The sequence below is a fragment of the Struthio camelus genome, chromosome 14, assembly GCF_040807025.1.
Source record: "Struthio camelus isolate bStrCam1 chromosome 14, bStrCam1.hap1, whole genome shotgun sequence".
Classification (NCBI taxonomy): Eukaryota; Metazoa; Chordata; class Aves; order Struthioniformes; family Struthionidae; genus Struthio; species Struthio camelus.
This window is the reverse complement of record NC_090955.1, coordinates 7,777,550-7,798,431: the sequence shown is the minus strand read 5'-3', so window position 1 is coordinate 7,798,431 and position 20,882 is coordinate 7,777,550. Positions and strand designations below refer to the sequence as shown.

Below are 20,882 nucleotides of genomic sequence, written 5' to 3'. Positions count from 1 at the left end.
AACATGAACAAACTATTCTTTCCATCGAATTCACAGGATCTTGTAATTTATTACCATAAACAGGCAGTAGCAAGTCTTGAATATATAAAGCTTAATAAGAGCTTCTCATAATATGCAAACTTCAAGTCCTACCGAGTAAGCACGAATGCCGACATGAACAGAAAGTCTCCCTCATTCTGCCCCAGACATGTCGTGACCCTTGCTCGAGGCATGTACGCTCTTTGAGAGTGCATGTTGTACTTCAAGGCAGCAAGCCTGAAAAGGATCACTGCGTATTACTACTATAAGAGACGTGCACACTGCACACGGACAAGGAAAAACCATGAATTTTCCTGCGTGTACAATTATCAAAGGGTATTATCAATCCTAAATTGCACATTCCCACACACAGCTCAGTGCAACACTGGTTATTCCTGACAATTTCTATTGTAAAGAAATAGAGAGTACAAAGTCCTCTTTCTCCCTCAGTTTCACTAGCCCCACACAGCTCGTCTCTTCTCAAGACTCATCATAGCAGCACTGTATTTTCACAGTAACACTCGTGCTAGGCCAGGTGTCTGTCTGGGCTCCACGGAGGGCAGCCTAAGGAATCTATCCATTTCTAATGGCTCATGTTTATACAGCCTCCAAATAGGAAAAGACTACACAATAAGGCCAGAAGCCAGGGACTGGCAGATGTTAAGGACTCAAAGAAGAGGGGAAAGGACCTCAGAGACCCTAAAATACATTTTCTAAATCTTAAAAGAAAAATCTTTAACCAACACTTGCACTGGTCTCAGCCACTAACCATTTTGAGAAACGGTTGCATTACCAGAGGGGTAACCTGCATTTCTAGTGTTCACCTCCACAAGGAACAGAGAAGAGACTAAACTAAATCTTGGGAATCCAACGTAAGATTACAACAAAAAAAAAATAGCTTAGCAACAACCCGCAACAGCAGGTAAAGAACACGACCCAAGGTCACAATCTCTTCTTTTACAACCCCCTAAGAATAAGTCAGTTGCATATACTCCCAACAACTGACCACACAACCACAGAAGCAAATTCAGGAAAGACTGAAACGACTGAAGACTGTCAGAACCTCATGTCCTATCAATTTTTAATATTTTATTTAAAAACAGAACTTAGACTTCTATTATGGAAAACTGTATGAAAATGCACACAGGGTGTCAGCTGCCCTGCTTTGGCTTCTTTAGCAACTTATTGCTTGCCTGTCCAAACAAAAACATGAAATTACAACAGGTTACATGATGCTTTGGCAGTCAAACAATTTTAAATAAAGACAGCACAATATACTGCACACCCCACTAACACATTCATCACTGCTATATTATCTATTTATGCAATTAAGTATCATACAGCCTGGACCAGACCCAACTGGACTACATATGTTGCTACTCCAGTTTACTGCATGTTGGCCAACTGTTTACCCAACAGAGATGCGTGTGCTTCTCTTGACTGTGTAATTGCTTTGGACTCATTAATATTAAAGAATTATAGAAAATATTTTTTCTTGGACAGCTGTTAGTGCATGTGGAACAATAAGCTATATTACACGACTGGCAAATACAAATGGAATTTAGATACTAAATATGCTCATAGTTAAAAAAAAAAAAAAAGCACAACACTGAAGGTCCTCTAATTACGTCAAGATGAATAAAAAGGTCAGAAAAATCATTTCACCCATCCTAGGAAAACATTCATTATAATTACAACTTTATTTTGATTGAAATTTACAGGGTAAAGACTTATGCTATTTACCTTTTTCTTCCCTGGTCAAGAAAACTTTAAAAGTGACTTTTTCGTACTCTGATGTGCTAGGCCAATGCTGCAACGCGTAGGCCAAATATACTGGGTCATAGTTTGAGGAAATTAAACTTGTTCCCCTGCCATTTTGAAAATCTTGGAAAACATTTGCATTTGATTTGGATTTTCTAGTCCACGTCTTCTCTTGTTTCCTCTTGCAAAAGCTAACAACTTTATCCTAAATTCTGTCAAGCTCGGCACAGAAAGAGAAAACGCTAGTTTACTGCTGCTCGGTCCCCCGAATACCTGGCACGAGGTAACGTCACACTCCAGTTGAGGGAACGTGCAGAGGCTATACACAGAGCGTTATAAAGCACAACCAGAACGGTCGAAAAGAACAAAAAAAGGCTTCTCACTTTATCCACTTCTCCGCCTTGGCGGCTGCCTCGTGGTACTGCTCCGACGTCAGCTTGTAGATCTCCGCGTTCTGAAAGGAAGAGCACAGCGCTCAGCTCTAACGGCCAAAGGCAGCACGCGCCTCGCTCACCCCGTCACGCAGCTATCGTCTACAATCAGTAATGGTTTCCAACAACAAACAGCATACTCAGTTCAGAGAACACAAAAGAATGCTAAAAATTTATTTACTTTTTAATAGACTGCATCAAGGCCACAGCGCGTCCTCCGTTACACGCTTCACCTTTGCAAAGAGAAAGCGGGGAGAAAACAGCCAATGAGCAGTTTTGATCATTTTGATTTTTTCCATGTAACCGCAAAAACAAGGTGCTTCCAGCAATGAGTTGTTTTGAAGGGCTTTTTTGTTTGTTTTTTGCGGTTTTATTTTAATTGCTGTGAAGAATCTCGTAAGTTCCTGGAGCACGAGTATCAAAACTGGCTGCTAGCACTGGAAAATTCATTTTACATCTCAGTGCTTCTACTTACGTTACTTATTCTTTAAAATAAAATCATGCAGCACGTTTCCCCTCTTAACAACATAGGGAGGCACATCAGATACCAGTTAAGGCACTGCCAAACGGAGTCCGGAGGGTCTTGCTTCAGGGCTAAAGAGGTTTGCGTTAAATTCTCCTGAGCTCACACAGAAAGAGGGTTAGTTCACAACTGCTCACCCCCCTGCCTACGGAGGGTGAATTCCCCTCCCCTGCCGAACCTGTAGCCCTCCCAAGCACGAGCAGCGCAAGGGAGCCGCCGCACACCCTGAGCGTTGCAACGGCCTGCCTCACTAACTGCTGAAAAAGCTGATTTAAGCAAAGCCTCTGGACTTCATATTAAAAAAGCTGCATTGCCTCATTCAAAACTCATCTGCAAGGCCCTTAGTCTGAAAAAGCACCTGCAAAAAATATGCAATAATCCATCATAAAAAAGCGACAAAATCAAAAGTGAGCACAGCTATTCATTTAGGACCCGTTCTAGCTGCTATCTCGTCTCTCTCCAGACTTGGTCATTTTATATAGAATACCATTCTTGCCTTTCTTCATTTATTTTCCCATGAATGCAGCTGTGGTCCTGCACATGATGAGACTACACATATTGTTCAGTGGTTGGAAGAAAGGAAACAACAGATATAACTCAAGTTCTATTAGTGGTTCTGCCACTTGTGCAATCCCGGGCAAGTCACCACTTTCCATCTGCAAGCTGGGGATAACAGCTGTCCGTATCACAGAAGTTGCGTGAAGCTTAGCTAATTGGGAGGTTTATTAAGGTCTTCAAAGCCTAGACTTCAAGGTGCTATATTTAAGCGTTTTATCTCTGGGGCCTGAATTTATGTCGCATACCAAGAAAGCCACAAAAGAGACTTTGCTTTTCCAAACTTTGACCTAAGAGACAGACTTAAACTGACAAAGCACGAACGAGTAACCACTTCAAAACGCATTTTACCAACAAATCGCCATTAACTTTTTCATTTACTTACTTGTTACATAACGGTCAAACTTCTATGCTATTAAACCCATTTTATTCCTTCCTCTAATGAAAAGCTCAGCTTTTAATGGAGCCTTTTTCTCTGCCCTGTAAACAGACCTCATGACTTGCAGCTCCCTGCTGTTACTTATTCACACATGAAACCACAAGACCTGTGCTCCATTAATTAAATTTGCCATTAAAAATTAAATAATGTGAATAAGTAGGTGTAAGCGTTATCTCCGTGGGTTTCATAAGTCTCACCGTTTCTCCAATTACTTCTCAAGCAATTTTCATATTTCATACTGTCTGATTTCTCAGAGGGACAGGATTTGAGAGATCAAAATGAGAGAAAGCGGGAAAGAGAGAAAGCAAGGTAGTAAAATTAAACATTTTTCAGGCAATAGGAAGTAGCCCCGTCAGATACTATTAGCCTGCAGCACTCTGCAGTGAAACAGCAGCAGGAGAAGAAAACAGGAACAAATATGTTGTACGTGAGACCCAGCATGAGGTTGGCATTTAACCCCCCCTAAAGAAAGAAAAAAAATAAGCCAATAGATTCATTCGCTGGTTTCACTGTCGATTAAATGGGTTGTAGTAGGACTTTGTCTAGTTTATTAGAGACAGTTCAACCACCCAATACCATGGACAGCCCCAGCTTCAACATCAACTACAAACCCGGACAGAAACGGCAAGGAAAGGAACCAGTATGAAGCTGCTTTGGATCCTAAAGTGGATGAAAAGCATGAAAAGTGGGCAAGTGAGAACCTGCATGGAGAGGCAGAAATCTCAGTGAGGGAGAGGGAAAGGGGGAGGGAATGAAGCCTCAAAGAAACCGCAAGGTACCTAGCGGAAAGCTAAGATCAAGGAGGGGCAGCGATGATGTTCACCCTAAGGATTAAAATTGCTCAGTTTTAAAAACAGAAAGGAAATGTCTTTGCACGCGATCCAACTGTCTCTCTTGCCTTTGGATCAAGCCTATCTTTCTCACTCTTCACCCCTTCAAAATAAAAAACTTAAAACACCAATGAAGCAGTATTTCCAATGCTATGAATGAGTGTTTTAAAGGCTTCTTCAAGGAAGAAAAACAGAGTTTTACCATTTAAACCTGAGCGCGCTCAACAAGCAGGCTTGTAAAACAGGTTTTCTTTGGCCTCTGGGCCTCTTCCTACCTTGGGAAAGCAGCATTTGCCTTTGTCCTAAACAAGAGCTAAACGAGTAGCAGACAAGGGCCTTTCGGTGCGAGGGCACTCATGGCAAGTTCTGTGATTTGGGGCTTTTACTTAGGGAGAACAAATTTCCAAGTGTCCTCCTCTGTACAACTCTAGCTGCAGACCTGCTTCATTTCAATATTTTACCCTCTCACACTGTGGCAGCGCAGAATATTCCAATGGCCTACAAAAATCCAGGACTTTATCATAAAGTTGTAAGTGATGAACCAAGCGGAAAAACCACATGTGCCCTTCCAGGGACTTCAGTAGGGCCACCCAACCTAGAGGCTGTTCAGCTGCATCAAGATGTGGCATTTGCCTTTGAAACAAAGACTGAGCTGCCCAAAACTAGATGATCTCCAGAGGTCCCATCCAACCTAAACGATTCTGTGATTCTGTGAAAATCTTGGTAAAGTACCTTAACTTTATACTGCGATATTCAGCCGCACAGTAAAACAAAGAACATTCAACATAAAAATTACAACATGTCGATGTTGTTTTTAATTTACTCTCACAATATTTGACGCTTGAGATAAAATGGCAGCTCACAAAGGAAAAAGTGCAACATGAGACCTCAACTACTATTAAATAAAGCTCCTGGCAATCTTAGTTGCAGAAATAAGTTTAAAAACATGACGAAAGGACACCATAAGGACTCAAATAACGAGAGACAAAGAAAGAATGAATGAACCACCCAAAATGTTTCACTTCTCTCAATAAAGCTGAGCCTCAGGGGAGCCAACTTCAGAACATCAGAGGTTTGTCATATGGGGACAGCGCGCTCCAGAGAGGACAACAACTAAACAAAGAAACGTTCATTTGAAGGATTTTCCCCTGCTATTAAATGATGGTTCGTAGCAAATAATAAAAACAGCAAGAAGTTATAAAAACACATAACTAAAGCCAAAAGACCAACAGAACCGCTTCCCCTTACCCTGCTGTTCCTACAGCGTGTTTGCTGCTAAACCCGCGCTCCCCACTCTTCCCAAAAAACCCTAGGACTGAAAATTCTCCTTCCAAAGCAAACCAATTCTACAACTTCAAGCAGAATTTGGGGTGATTTTAATTCAGCATTTCCCCTTTGCTGCAACCACCCGTGGAAGCTCCAATACTCGTCACTGTAACTCTCTACGCTGCCCAGGTCCTTTTGCGGCAAAGAAAGTAAGAAAATAATACAGCAAAGAAAGGAGTTCTCAAGGCTGTTTCAGGAGGGAAAGTAACTGAAGCCCAAAGAGAAAACCCTGCCAGCTCATTCTCACGTTGACATTAAACCACATTCCTTACAACTTCAGTGACACGCGTGCTACTTGCAGTAACACGTAAAACAGACAACTGAGCAACATGAGCAAGAGGAGCCAGAAATTAAACAAATTTTTTGGCCAAATTCTTTGCAAACATCAAGCAGCAGCAGCAGCAAAAAGCTGACACGGGAACGTAGACTTCTCCTTCAGGTTAAGACTGGGTCAATAGATCAGAAGGTGTTTGGATTTAAAAAAAAAAAAAAAAAAGTCACCACAGCTATCTTGAGATATTTTGACACCTCAGAGTATAGAAGCTTGTCAGCGGTCACAGCGCTTAAAGATACAAAGAGGATTAGCAGCTGCTGAAACGCTGCCAGCCTAGATGAACGCTAGCGATACCTCTGATGAAACGGAGCAGGCCAGTGGAGGCCTTGACAAACGCCGCGGACGACAGCCGGGGGATTAGACGGTGCAATCTGCCTCGCACCTGACAGGCGCGGCGCTTCGATTCCCTCTCCCGACGGACACGCTCGCAGCCTTCCAGCGAACCTCCGGCCCCGATCAAGGCGAAAGGAGGGCGAGAGCCGGCGTCGCCTTAAAGGAAAAATACGCGTGTTCAAATTCCTCCTTCCCACTGCTTCTGAGGTGAGGAAATAAGACTTCGCGTGATCCTGACAACACTGCGTGACCGTCGCCCCCTGAACACTCGCACCCTGCTGCAGCGAGCGTGTGAGTGCTCCGGACACAGAGCTCCCATAAAGGGCAGAAAGCTTCAGTCAGGGCAGGCTGCGGGAACCGCATCTGCCACTGCCTTAGGGAAACAAAGGTACACGCAGGCTCCAGCCACTTTGCGGGTTGCTGCTTCACACGCGCTGCAAATCAGGTCATCAGTTCTGATCTCTCACAAGTCTCGTGCAAATGGGTCCTAACAGCTGTGAACAATTACCCCATCTACTCGTACCCCTCCCATACATACAGGGGCAGATGAGCTGAACCAATTTTTTCACCGGATGACTCTTTGGAGCTGCTAAAAATCAACCTACACAATCCATCACTTCTATCAACTTTGGTCCAGAACAGGGAGTTTGGCAGTTTCAGGACACAACACAAGAAGCAATCTCTTCACCTGCGGAGCACGCTCCCCCGAGTCCCTGCCCAGCCGCTTTGTTGGTATTAGCTAGCACTTGGCTAAAAGATATCGCGCCTGCTTTCTCATTCCTACCAAATGCAAGCGCACCTGCACATAGAAGCTGATTAACGAGAAAGAAATATGCAAATAAAGCATATCATGGGGAGCCTAGAAGCCAGGGGTTAAACAGCTTTTATGGGAATTCAAACGTTTTCTCTTAAAAGGTAATAGAAGGAAGATGCAAGCAACTACAAACAGCTTGCTGATATGGAAAAACAATTTTTATCCAAAGCCAATATCTGAACACAGCTCTGTTGTTTGGTGTTCATGTGTAGGTTCATCCACTCCTCCCGCTGGGGCCAATAATGAAATGAGAGCATTGAATTTGTGTCATCCTATTCTTTCCTTTGGCAATAGGCTGTGAGATCATAAACTCTGGATTAAGAATCGAAAAAGCCAGGAAAAAAGTAACGTCCACAGTAACAACATGGGAAAGTTAACCTAGTCACAGGCAAAAGCACATTCCCGTTTGAATGGATCTTCTCATGCCTGCAATATCATCCTAGGTTAAAAGCAAGATATTAATGCTGCAGCACATCCAGACAGCTTCACGTAGCTAACATCCCACAAAATACCAACCTCTGCAAAACTTTTGGGAGGTGGGTTAGGGAGAAGGGGGAAAAGGACCACAGCTAGGTTCACTCTGTGGGTAACAAGCTAGGCACAGAAAAGGCTACGCGCTTTGCCCTCAGCTGCATAGAGAATCAAAGAAGATCCCAAGGAACCCCAAGACTTCCTAGAAGCAGGTCCCAAACTCAAGATACTCCACCTGACTAGGAACGGGTTTACAATCCCAGACCAAGAGCGCGCTCCAGAGTCAGAGCGTCTCCAGGAAGGTAACTGGAAAGAGCCAGTTAAAGCTATGATATACAGCTTACGCTCCGTGCACAGGGAAAAAGGTCCCACGCGCATATGCCACAGAATGATGCTATTAGAAACTTCTCTGGAGAGCTGCAAGAGCCCCACTGAAAACATGCTGAAAAATCCTCACGTTAGCTTCGAGCCACTAAGACAGCCAAGGGCAAAGAAAGCGGGGGCAAAAACACAGAAAGAAAGAAATACTGCATCTCTACGAGGTTGCTTTAAAGCAGACGGTTCTGAAAGTCTGTAATAAAACATTAGTAATTCTTTAAATACAAACTCTGGAAAGTAAAATCACCTTCAAAGAGAAAGGCCACAAAATGCCAGCAGGCAACCCAGGCTTTCTGACAAAGAAAGCAACGGCAATGCGAAAGGCCCAGATTAATGATAAAACTGCAGGCGGCGGTGCCTACGCTCCCCCTCCCAGCTGAGAGTTTAATATAGGAGCTGGGAGTCTTAGGTGAGGAATTCACAGTAAATGCCCGAATCAATTATACCTGACAAGCGCAGGTAAACAGCCCTCAGAGGCATTGATTAAACATCCAGGCTTTTCAGCGTCTGCTTTGGAGAACCCCTCAGCCCGGCTGCCCTGCACAGACGACAACGCAGCGCCCCGGCTTTCCCGGCACGACGCAGCCACTAGATCCCTCCGCCCGGGCTGCGCTGCTGCACGGCTCATCACGCAGGGACGTCCATCCGGGGCCCATCAGCAGATCCGTCGCAAAACCAGGCGCAAGCTGCTAGAGCCCAGGACGCTGCCTCCAACAGCCCGACCTTGTCCAAGAAGGACTGACAAGCGTACGGAGAATCAACACGAAGGCAATGGGAGAAGAGAGGAAAAAAGTGAATTGTCAGAACATCAAGAGTACCAAGGTACGTGGCTAGAAGTTTCACTAGGATAGCGACCAGCACTTCAGGGGAGGGGAGAAATAGTTAATCAAGAAGGCAGTCATCAGGTTCTTGTCTTATATAAAAGAACGTTAAGCACGCTCCCCCTACCAGACTCATCACTGGAGCTTATTTGGGGAAGGAAAGGGAGGAACGTTACCACTAAGGTTTGATGCCGTCACGCAAGCGCTAGTAATCTGACACAGCCTCCGGCAGAGGCTTTCCTCCTGCCTGCCTGCCCACCACCTCAAACTGAGCCTTGCGGCTAAAACTCCCCAGTTTCTCTGCTGAAAATGCCCCTAAGCCTAAGTTGCAGGCAACCGGACCAAAAAACAGTTGCTGTCGCGCTTCTAAAAACGTTAATTATATTCACAGTCCCATCCTTTTCCACACCAAGTAGCCAAGGAATGCAATTCACTGGGTGCCAAGAGGAACGCAGACGAGGAGAGATCCATGGCAGGAGAACACGCAGAAGGATTTGGAGAGCACTGAAAAAAAAAAAAAAAGGCATCACATCTATGCCCTTAACGGGCAGAGGGAACTGCAAGGGAGAGAGGCACTATAAAAAAAGAAAAACAAACAAACAAAAAGCAGAAGTATACCAAAGCCTGCAACTTCCACCCCCTCCCAGGGTTTTTCCCCTAACCCTAATTGCAAATTATTCTCCATGTGCAGTTTCCAGTAAATCAAGCTTTGCTAAATAACCCCGACATATGCAGGGCTGAGAACCAGCCAACAAGCAATGATGAGATGTCCCCGAAATGATTAAGGAAAATGCAGACATCTCAGGTTACAACGAAGCCTGTTGTACTTTCCCCTTAGCGCATATGCAATGCTGCAAGCGCTGTGCCGAAAACCTCTGATATTCAAAGACTCATTTGGTTGACAAGGAGCCTGTGGATTCGCGGACAGATTGTCACACAAACTGTCAGGTTTTTAGAGAGACTATCAGACCTCTCTTTGCCTACGTTATGGAGCACATCAAAGACACAGAAGATGAACCAGACGCAGACTGCACAGATCTGACAGAATGGTGGGTGTACATATTCAGAGCGCTGTACTGTACGGCTGGGGGGGGGGGTTAATGTGAATAATCAGGGGCTGAAAGTTCCAGAAATGTGACAGTTTCTGGCAGCAATCCTCATCTTTGCATTTATTTATCTAAGAGAGAAACTGCTATACTGGAGGCAAACTTGGGAGAGGAAGAAAAATCGTATCAGCAGCAATTTATTTTGCCACCGTACTTTTTCTTTATTATTATTAGGCCCAGAGCATTTTCTGAAGACATTTGTATTTCCAGTCGGCGTGCTCTCACTACGCTTGCGGCTTCTTTTCCCATTTCATCCCATAGTGGGCTTTGGTTTAATGATTACAGCCCAAAAGACTGCCAGTGACTCTGCAGGTCACCGTGCATGGGTAATGGAAGAGACAAATCCATACTTTCGCAGGTGCCCTCTGGCTTGAGCATCTGCCTCGAGATGCTCAGCAGCTCATTATTCAAAACTGCAAACTCAAGTTGTGGGTAAGCAGCTCCTCTGAAGACATAAGCCACACCTGGACAACCAAAAAGTGAAGTAACTACAATAAAAAAAATATATATATATATATATAAAAAAAAAAACCTGAAACATTAGGGTCTCACTTTTAAAACAGAGACAATGTTTCTTTATCTCCCAGTGAACTAGAAACTTTAGTTATTTAATACCTGGAAAACGTTCCCAGCTCAGTAGCTCAAAAGTAGCCTTAGAAAGATAACTTGATGTCATTCTCCTTTATTAATATCACCTGGATTAACATCATAGACCAAACATACATTTGTTTTTACAATTGACAAAGTTATTAAGCTAATTCTATGACAAAATGCTGATTAATACTTAGAAATGAAAATCAAGTCTAAAATGAAACACTGGTAAGAAAACAAGTTAATACAGACTCCTTTGCTCTGCCTTTCCAGCACCGCTGTCGCATAACCTCCGTTTCTCCCTGCAAGGCATCAGCTACTCCAGAGAAAAGAGCCCTAGTATCTTTCTAAATTTATTTTGCTATTCAAAATGGATTGAAATTCTCCACACAGTAAACAGAAAATAAATATGATGTTTATCCTAAGACAAAAAAGTCAAGGAGGACAAAGGGGGAGGGATGGTAAAAGGGATAAGAAAGAAAACAGAAGATATTTGTAAGCAATTTCCTTTCCACCACTTGACAGTCTCATTCTCTCTACTTTCAGTGATCTTCTTTCACATCATTTTTATAGACGAGTTTTGTTTCTTCTGAAGAGGATACGGCATTGAAGAAGCGTCTTTGTAGCTGGCAAAGAGCTTGTAAAGTCTCCGAACACAAGCCAGTTGCAGCAGAAGACCCTCTCTCGCCTGATTGACGGTTTGTGCATTTTCACAACACAGTTATTGAGAAGTAAATATTAATATGAAAAAAAAAAAACCAAACGCCAACAGGCAGCCACACAAATGCTTCATTCCTGTACTCTGGCTGAAACCATTCTCAACCCTGGTACACAACATCACATGCAGCCTTGAATACCGTTTGGTCACCACCAGTTTAACACTGTATTTGCATTATAGAGTCCAAGAGAAGGAGGAGAGGGAACAAAGGACCTTCTTGCTTTTGGCCCGTTACAAAATAATAGGAAGAATTACTTATTAACATTAAACCAGAAAATTCTTGCACAGCCTTGTTGCCAAGGCTTCTCAAGAACATAAACGGAAAAGCATCGTGTACATGGCCTGTCTACAGCATGTCTCACACTCCTAGATTCAAGCTAAATCTGCTCTGTGAATTTAATCTCTGGACACCACCTCTAACAGAGTACTCCATGCAAAGAGCCAGCGAGCTTGTCTACAGGACTAAACGAGGAAGCAATAAACGTAGGCTTAAAGCTCCTAAAAGGAATTACTGATGCTCATACCAAAATATTGCCCGGGGGGGGGGGGGGGGGGAAGGGGGAGGCAGGGGGCTGCCGTAGCTGATAAACTGCTTAACAAGAAAAGGTTTAGGAAAGAGCGTCCCAAGTGCCTGTTTTGGGCTCATAAAGCATCGGTCTTTCCATCCACATCCACTGGACAAGACCATACAAAAATCCCAGCCCTTCAGCCAGGGACTGCTGAGCACAGAAAACAGATAACAGGAAGACAAACAAGGAGACACAACTGTAATTTTGCTGGCAATGACAGGAAAAAAAAAAAAAAAAAAATATATATATATATATATATATATATATATATAAAAACACTGCAGATGTGGAACAAACTCCTCTCTTTGTAGAGCAAGTGAATATTCAAACTTACAACCTCGCTCCATCCTATTTTCAACTTGCAAGGACAAACTCTTTATTCCTCACTGGGCTGCCCTTAGCCCATCACAGGAACTGACAGCTAGGATGCCTTTTTTTTTTTTTTGTTCTTGCTGCAACACACACTTGCCTCTAACTGGAGGAAGAGTTATCATCCCCGTGGCACGCAAACGGATAATTAGCCACCAGCAAGTAATGGCTTTTTGCTGCAGCTAACGGAAGCTGCGTCTGAAGGATTGACCTAAAAGGTGAAAGGCCTCATATACTACTCTTAATCCCCTGAACTGCCAAAGGTAATTTTGTGTTAGACGCAACTGTGTTATGAAAACTGAAGTTAAAATAATAATAATGACTCTAGAGAACAGCTGAAAGTTCTCAGCTCCTTTACATGTTCAGACAGGCACACAATATAGCATTTTCGTAAACCCAGATGAGCTTCCTTCCTTTCAAAAAACTACAGGCCAGCCAATTCAAGGCTTGCTACATGTCAGGACAAATTAGATGATTTCTGTACACTGCCCAATGCATCCTAAGACATCTCGGGGGGGGGGGGGAGGGGGGGAATCCAGGCACCCCTGGAGTGACCCAGACATGCAAGCTCACAGCAACCTTGCAGGCTTAAAATTATATAAGCAAAAATGTGACTTTTTATTCAGAATAGTGAGGGGGGAAGGGAGAGAGAGATTTAAGTCTTTCCTCTTGTGAAAAGACCTGAAGCGCAATAATTGAGAAGGAAAAGCTGGTTCTGCTCTTAAAATAACACAGTTATTACAAGTCTTCTCAACTCAGAGGCTTAGACTTTTCTCTCATCGCGTGCACATACTTCTCCCATCTCCGGCTCCTCTGCTACTGCTTGCGGACCAACCCGGATTAGGTGGCCAGCTCTGCCGCTTCTGGCTCTGTGGCCTTCTCCCATCGCTGCGCTCACTTGCATACCAGCCAGAAAGCTTCTATGTGTATACGTATGTATATGAACACACGCACATATTTTCATCCAGATTTTGCTGGTTGATGGATACTCCACTGCTGAGAACGTAATACAGGCCAAAATTCTCCTCTTGGTGTTTGTCAGGGTTGGACTCCACAGAAGACAGCCAATTCTAGTGCCCAAAAGGCATGTTTACCATATTTATTAAAATAAAATAAAACTAAGCAGTCATATTTACTAATTCTGGGGCTAGACGGAATGAGTGAGTCAGGTAATCTTGATTAGAGTCAAGGTGTTCAATGGTAAACCAAGACTGGAATCATTTTTGGCGTAGCAGAACATGTAGCCAAACAACCCGCTAACCCCGAAAAAACGAACAAACAAAAAGACCCACTAGATATAATCCCAGGATCAGGAGGTTTTGCCACAGGTAGAACAAGTATCATTTGCAGTGGTTCAAGACCTTACAGTGGACTTAATGGTGCACATATATTTAAGATCATTAAAACATGTTATTTACAAGCTACTTCTGAGTCATTCCGGTCTCTTGGGAACGTGCATTGTATGTTCAAGAAATTGGAATAGCTCTTACTTATATGCTTCTTTAAAATGACTGGCAGATGGGGAAAAACCTTCAGAGAAGTAGCTCGGGGCTGTCATGAAACACTTATTTACCACACCCGCAGTAAACTACTTCTGTTAGAACAACACACACACACACAACCACTTCAGCCACTGAAAATGCAGAGTAGTCACTTCTTGAAGTTTGGTCTCTGAACTACTTCACTTCAGCACAAACTTGAGATGTTCTGTGGAGTCAGTCCAATTTACAGAGTAATTCCAAGCCATATTTTTCATAGAAATGACAACAGTGTGTTGTTCTATAAGGGCACAGCTAGAATTGTAAGGACCTTTTAAAATAGGCCTGTGTCTTGGTTCTGTTTAAGACCCGACATTGATGCTTTTTTTCCTGCCGCGTGTGGCAGGAATGCTGCAGGCTCAAACAGAAATCTCCAATTCCCCAAAGGCAGGGTCTTAGCAAAGTGGAGTCCAGACACACACGGAAGTTTTGTCTACCTAAAACAATTTGCTAGATCTGGAATAGCCCAAGACGAGCGCAAGTTGCAATCACCAAACCCCAGCAGACAGCCTAAGGTCTGGAACATATTTAATCAATTCACTCTGCTAACTCTCTACGGTTTCATAAAACAGCCAATACTGCAATAACAGGGCCAAAAATTAATTGTAGGCTGGTTGGCCAATTACATGGAAATAACGAGCAGCACTGCAGCAGGGTAGTATAGCTGACGCTAAAATACAGCTACACTATAGTAAATAGAGGTGAGGTGTACATGTTTGCACTGCACTCCACTAGAAAAGCTGCACTGTTTTTACTGGTAGCAGTGCTACCTGTATATATAGGTTGACAAATACCACCTTGTTTATAAACAAGCATATAAAGAGCACAAAAAGGGAGAAAATAGGTGTGAACTACTAGGCAATCAGAAAACAACAGAATGAAACGAAGGAAAATTGGGCTGAATTTAAGAAAAGGGGGAGGGAAAATCAGAAATACTGGGCAATAGAAAAAGCTCTCAAAGGGGAGAAAAAAGACGTACCCCTCGTTTCGTTCTCTTCGGACGAAAGTGGACAAATATTCTGGTTTTCTGTTCTAACAGAGACAGACAGGATCACATTCTAGGTCTTTTTGTTCTGCCTTTAGCAAGTCTTCATAGTGATACACTGATGAGACCAGATACCAGATTGCTATCTAAATTCAGCTGCAAAATTCAGCGTTAAGACTCTAAGTTCAAACCACACATTGCCACATTTATTTCACAAGTCGAGCCTGGGGATGGATTCCTCCAAGACATAGCAGCCCAGAAGCATCGTTTTTTTCCCCTCTGCAAAGGTACTCTAAATGCCAGGAAAACAAAATCACAGTAAGGCTCCGACAGTTCACCCTTCAGCACGCAGACTGCAAATACGTCCCTACGCTAATCGGGCGGACTGAAAAGGAAGCAAACACTTAAGTCGCTGCTTGCATAGAAGCTCCTTGTACTTTGAGGTAACGTACCGCACATCAGTCAACACACACCAAGAGGGAACATACACGCTGCGGAGAAGGCAGAGGCAGCGCCGGCATCCAGCGCATTTACCCTATTATAAATGTTCTTTGAGTTCATCAAATTACCAATCAATTCATCTGGTCTCTGAAAGCTGGCGTACTGAGGTATATTAACTGCTCGACTTTACAAGCTCTCAGCAAAACAACCATTAAATGGGCAAATTGAGCACAGGGTACTGAAATCTAGTTTGCAAGGTGGCCAACGGCAACGACACAGAAAACGCTCCCTACAGAGGCAGGTGCTTCCCAGAAAGCCTTAGAAAAGCTGCCTCCACCGGACGCTGCTCAACCCTTCTCCGATGGATATCGACAGGAAGAAGAAATTAGGGAAGCAGGATTCCTTCCTCCTCCTCCCCAGCATGACATTTAACATCTGTGAAGAGCTGAAAGGAGGAAGAGGATGGGAGGTCAGAGCTCTTTCAGATGACTATTCCAGGTTTGTTCCTTTTTTTAATTTTCTTCCTGTTCAGAAATTTAACTCTCGCATAGTGCAAAAACTTTGGTTCTCAAAACACCCACAGGCTGTGCCCTGACAGACTCCTAGGGCCATCGCTGCCCGAACGGGAACGTCCGCGCAGAGCCGGGCGGGCAGCCCAAGCGACTGGAGAGTGATCTGGATGATTAGGGAGAATCTTATCAGCCTGTTACAGAAACCTATCCTGCAGATTATTCTTCTTGTGTTCAAAAGATTAAATCAGCAGTTTGATGAACTGGGTGCTTCATTATAGTGCTCCACTGGCCTGAAAGGTAAACTGCCTTTTGGGCTCTTTGCTGTTACAGATTCACATAAAGCAATGCTGCTTTTGCGGGAAGAAGGGTTTGGAGCAGGGGTGGGAGAAAAAGAAGAGAATTCAACAAATTAGGTGAAGAAAAAAATTGAAATTGCACAGAATATCGTAAGGCCCAGTTACAAAGAATGGGACAAGAAATACTTCCGGAAGGAAAATAAGTTTTTTAAGAACAGAACTCAGTTTCACATCGGCTGTTCTTCCTCAGAGCATCCCAAAGCACTTCACAGAGCAGTAAGTTAGTGACTAGCGATACAGTGACCAGAGGCAAACCAAGCAGCCGTTATACACACAGCGATAGCTCTCACGCAGCCTTAAGACGTTACAGGCCGTTTTATTGGGAAAGTAAATGGTGTCACTGACACCTGCCGAGACATAGCAGCTCATTTGGAAGAGGGCACTGAATCTTTAAATCCCACTGAGAGGGCAGAGGGCTCGGCTTAAGACTAACATCTCAACACAGCTTTCTTTTGCAGCGCGAGGTGGGCGCTCCTTAGGCCTCACGGACACCCGAACGCCCTGGGACCCCAAGCCAGGGGACTGGCTCGTTTTTGTCAGCAGAAGTCTCTGGCTCGTTTTTAAATCGAGGGACATCGCTTTGTCCAGCCCTGCAGAATGTGCTGAAAAATTATTATGAAGACCCAATGACATTGTAAATATTTTGAAGATTTTTTTTTCCAGTGTGCTCCTGCTTCCTCTGGTGAGATTTTTATTGAGATGGGTTACTGCTGAAAACCATAGAAGTGACAAGGGATTCAAATGGAGGGGTGACCTTGGTGCACCTCAAGTCGGAGTTTGCTCCAGGAACAAGGATCAAGGCCAATAAGAATAACAAACAAAAATAAGTTCACCTTTCTCCCATTCTTTACACATCGTAAATGCTTTACAAACATCAATTAAATGGTAAGTGCAAGGCCAAAAGGAGATTAATTTCAGCAAACCAAACAAGGTGAATGCCACACACAAAATTACAAGATTTGTGAAGCTAAGCAGAGAAAAAGGTGCAGCCAATCTTATTAATAAAAAATGGTATTTGTTTAATGCACTCCTTTCCCACTTGCAGAAATACATCGCAGCTTATGAATACCTCTTCTGCTACTTACTGTTCTGAAAAACTACAGGCAGAAAACGTTGCATATTAATGTACCCACTGCTCACAGTAGTCCATAGCCACCTAATAAAAGATAACGTGGGAGCTGGAGCTTAGGAAAACCCAAACAAAGAAAAGACATCAATCTATAGCGAGGAGTTTCACTTCAGCTGCCAAAATTACCTTCAGTATCTCTCTGCTGCTTTACACTGCTCCAAAGAGCTACCTGCATTTTGCTATACTGGAGCACTGCCCTGAACCTTTGTCAGGTTAGATCAAAAAAAGGGGCCAAACAGCCAAAGGAATATTTATTTGGGAGAAAGTATACAACTAATAAGCTAAATGAAATCCACCGCCATCCGAAGGATTCCAGGAGAGGCTGCATTTCCTTCTTATTATACTTCAGCAAGGATGTTTCTGCCATTTAGAGAAGGTAGGACAATACATATAGAATACAAATACTTAATACAAATCCCAGTTCTGAGCAGTATATATGTTAACTATTTATACCAAGCTCCCTCTCTCCCTCCCCCTCACGCTTCCTAGTAACATATACACGCACAAAACCCAGAATATCAGCTTAAGCTTCTCAAATCGAGTGTTTCTACAGTTTTCCTTACAGAATCTCAGGCCCAACTCTCATTCTGTCTACCCAGAGAAATACTAGAGTACAAAACCTGCTTAACATCAGATGAGCCAAGACTTACTTTTTGTGATAGAGAATTAAATAATAAATAAATAAATAAATAAATGCTCAGAATTACATGAATAAGATGCAAAAATACTCAGACGAGCCTCGCACTCAATGCGCTGCCTCTAATTCAACAAGTTGCCAAGGTCTCATACTGGATTCCTTACTGGAGATTAGTCACATCGGGAACACAGGCCTGGAAGGGAATGTCTCTATCATCGATTCCAAACTCCTGCAACTACGCATAGTCATATAAGAAACTACAGGAAATAGGTCCTCTGAACTGACAATTTTCTGATTACCAAAATACTTCAAACATCCCAAAACAAGATACTTGGGTGCAACCTGAGAAACAGACACCACCCAACTCTAATGAACTACCAGAGCAAAGCGTGGAAGATGAGGGACATCACCAGTGAGCTGATTCACTGCAAGGAATTTGTCCTATCAAATTTAACTAAAAAGAAAAAAAAAGTACACACCACACTGCAGGCAGAATAAAACCTAACACTCCTACACAGACACACACCCTGACAATCTCATGTGGAGGATGGAGCGGAGGAAGAATTCTTCTCAAGAACAAATCATACTATTGGTTTAATCCCAGGATAACTACTTCACACATTCAAATCTGCACTCAAAAGACCTGAGTACCGCTAGAAGCAGTAGTGCATGACGTTTGCTCAATAGGTGTCTGAAGCACAAACCAAGCACTAGACGTTATTAGGGAAGAAACAGAGACCCAGACAGTGATTCTCACAAGGCTACTGTATAAATCCTTGGTTCACTTCAATCTTTAACTTTGCATGTGCAGTTCTGGTTCCCACCTCTCAAAGAGAATTCAGTAGATGTGGAAAAGTTTCAGAGACCACCAGCAAGAACGACCAAAGTCCGGTACAACTTGCTCAGGGAACACAACCAAGTGAACTAGGCTCTTTCAGCCTAGAAAGAGACGGCACTGGAAGATATGACAAAGATCTACAAAGCCATAAGAGGCATGAAAGGAAATGGGGGCTTATCAGTCACTGTTTCTTCCTCATGAGAACCCGTATCATCAAATGATATTAACAGGGGTTAGGGAACTGTTTGCTATGAACTAAGTTCAAGAGAAAACTGGACAATCTGATGGAAAAGAAAACCCATTTATGATTAGTAAACACACAAACATCTCAGGAAATATATGAACCACAAGTGACCGGAGGCTGAGAAAGCATTTGGGGCAAGCATCATGTACACTTACCCTGCTCTTGCAGTCATCCTTGGGCATCCACTTCTGGTCACAGTCAGGAACACTGTATTGAACTAGATGTGCCTTTGGTGTGACCAAGCATAGCTGCCCTCACAGCCTTACATCCTCCAGGGCTTTAGTAGAAAATGGAGGAAAAATCCCAAAAGCCAAATTATCCACATGAGGAAAACGGAGGAGGGAGGAAAAAGGAGGAGGTGCCTGTCTTGAACCCACAAATATTGAATATTTCTGCTGAAATACTGAAAATATCTTTATAATACATGCCCTTTGCCATGGAAATTTATTAATAGAGTACTAGAGAAATTGAGTTTAAGATCTATTTGAATCAAGCTATACCCATAGTTTACCTCACGTAAAACTAAAGGCAAAACGCTTTTAGCATTTCTATAGCTTTACTGTTTCACAACACTGTGCCCTCCCATTACAAGCTATTCCATCTTATAGATGGAATAACTGAGATAGATGGGCTAAGTAATTGTTTCAAACTCCCAAAAGAGAAACAGCTATTAGAAAATGAGGAGTTTTTTGCTTCCACTTGTGTGCTCTGTCCAGGAGATCACAGCACTCTTTTAGAGATTACAAAATAAAGGGATAATGTATTCACACAATCTGCCGCATTCAAGGGAACTACTGAGTTCAATTGTGGTCAATACATCTTAAAGACAGAGCAGCAATGGGAAAAGGGCCCAAAGACAAACAAGTAGAATAAGAAACCTGTAAAAATCGTTTACACAAGCAGAGGCTGGAAAGGTGAGGACTGCTTAGCTTAATGGGAAGATTAAAAAAAGGGAATAGGGCAGAAGCCTTCAGGTAACCTACGACAAATGGATTTCCTTGTATCCCTTTCAAATACTTGTTTTCATGTAATATCTCACATGTGAAAGTGGTAACACAAAACAGATAGGCCAGGTAGTTAACCTGTGGAACCCAATGCCACATGACACTGAGGCAAAGAGCTAAACAGAGTTCAAAAAAAAACGGCTGTGACATTTAGATGAATGATGAAAGTAACCCAAGTTCCATGACAGTGAATAAAAATACTGAAGGAAGATAAACTCTCACGTAGGAGAGCATGTGTCAGCCTCTGACAACTCTTAGGAAGATACTTTTTAAGGCTGTTCTCCGAAAGCTTTTTCCTTTTTTTTTCCCTCCCCTTTTGCACCTTCCTTTGAAGTCTCTGAAAACTGACCACTTTCAGAAGAGACAGGACAGTCTCTGTGTTTGATCCCAAAAAGCTGCTACCGCGTTCTAAGAACTACGTTCCTCAGATATAACACAATTATTCCTAGCATCCTACCAGGAAGGTACTTAGTTCTCCACACCAACAGTAGAAAAAAAAAAAATCCTCCAAAACCAAACCTGTAAGTCTTCTACATTTGAATTCTGTTATCCTGCAGAAGCAGGGACCAAGCTTAACCAAGGGTACGCATAAGCACAGAAGAGGAGGCAATTTCTGACAGCTTGTTCCTTAGGGGGAGATATTTAGGCTTCCTAACTCCAGAGTGAGCCAACACTTCCGTTCACCCCCCTCCCAATGCCTCCAAACAACCAAGTGACCTCACGCCAAGTGACCATCCCATCTGAAAACAGAAAAGCAAGCAAAACTTCTGCTTCAAAGCCACTCCCCACCTCATGCCCCTACTGATGCCTT

At 43.1% G+C, this 20,882-nt stretch overlaps 1 protein-coding gene across 2 annotated transcripts in view; it reads right to left on the bottom strand.

Moving 5' to 3' along the window:
- The window catches only part of CHCHD6 (coiled-coil-helix-coiled-coil-helix domain containing 6), a 116,256-nt gene that overhangs the window by 52,081 nt on the left and 43,293 nt on the right, over positions 1 to 20,882 (bottom strand). For both annotated transcript variants that reach the window (XM_068907613.1, XM_068907612.1), the window contains one exon: positions 2,163 to 2,233. In XM_068907613.1, coding sequence (XP_068763714.1) covers positions 2,163 to 2,233 — 71 coding nt within the window. The remainder of the gene's footprint in view (positions 1 to 2,162; positions 2,234 to 20,882) is intronic.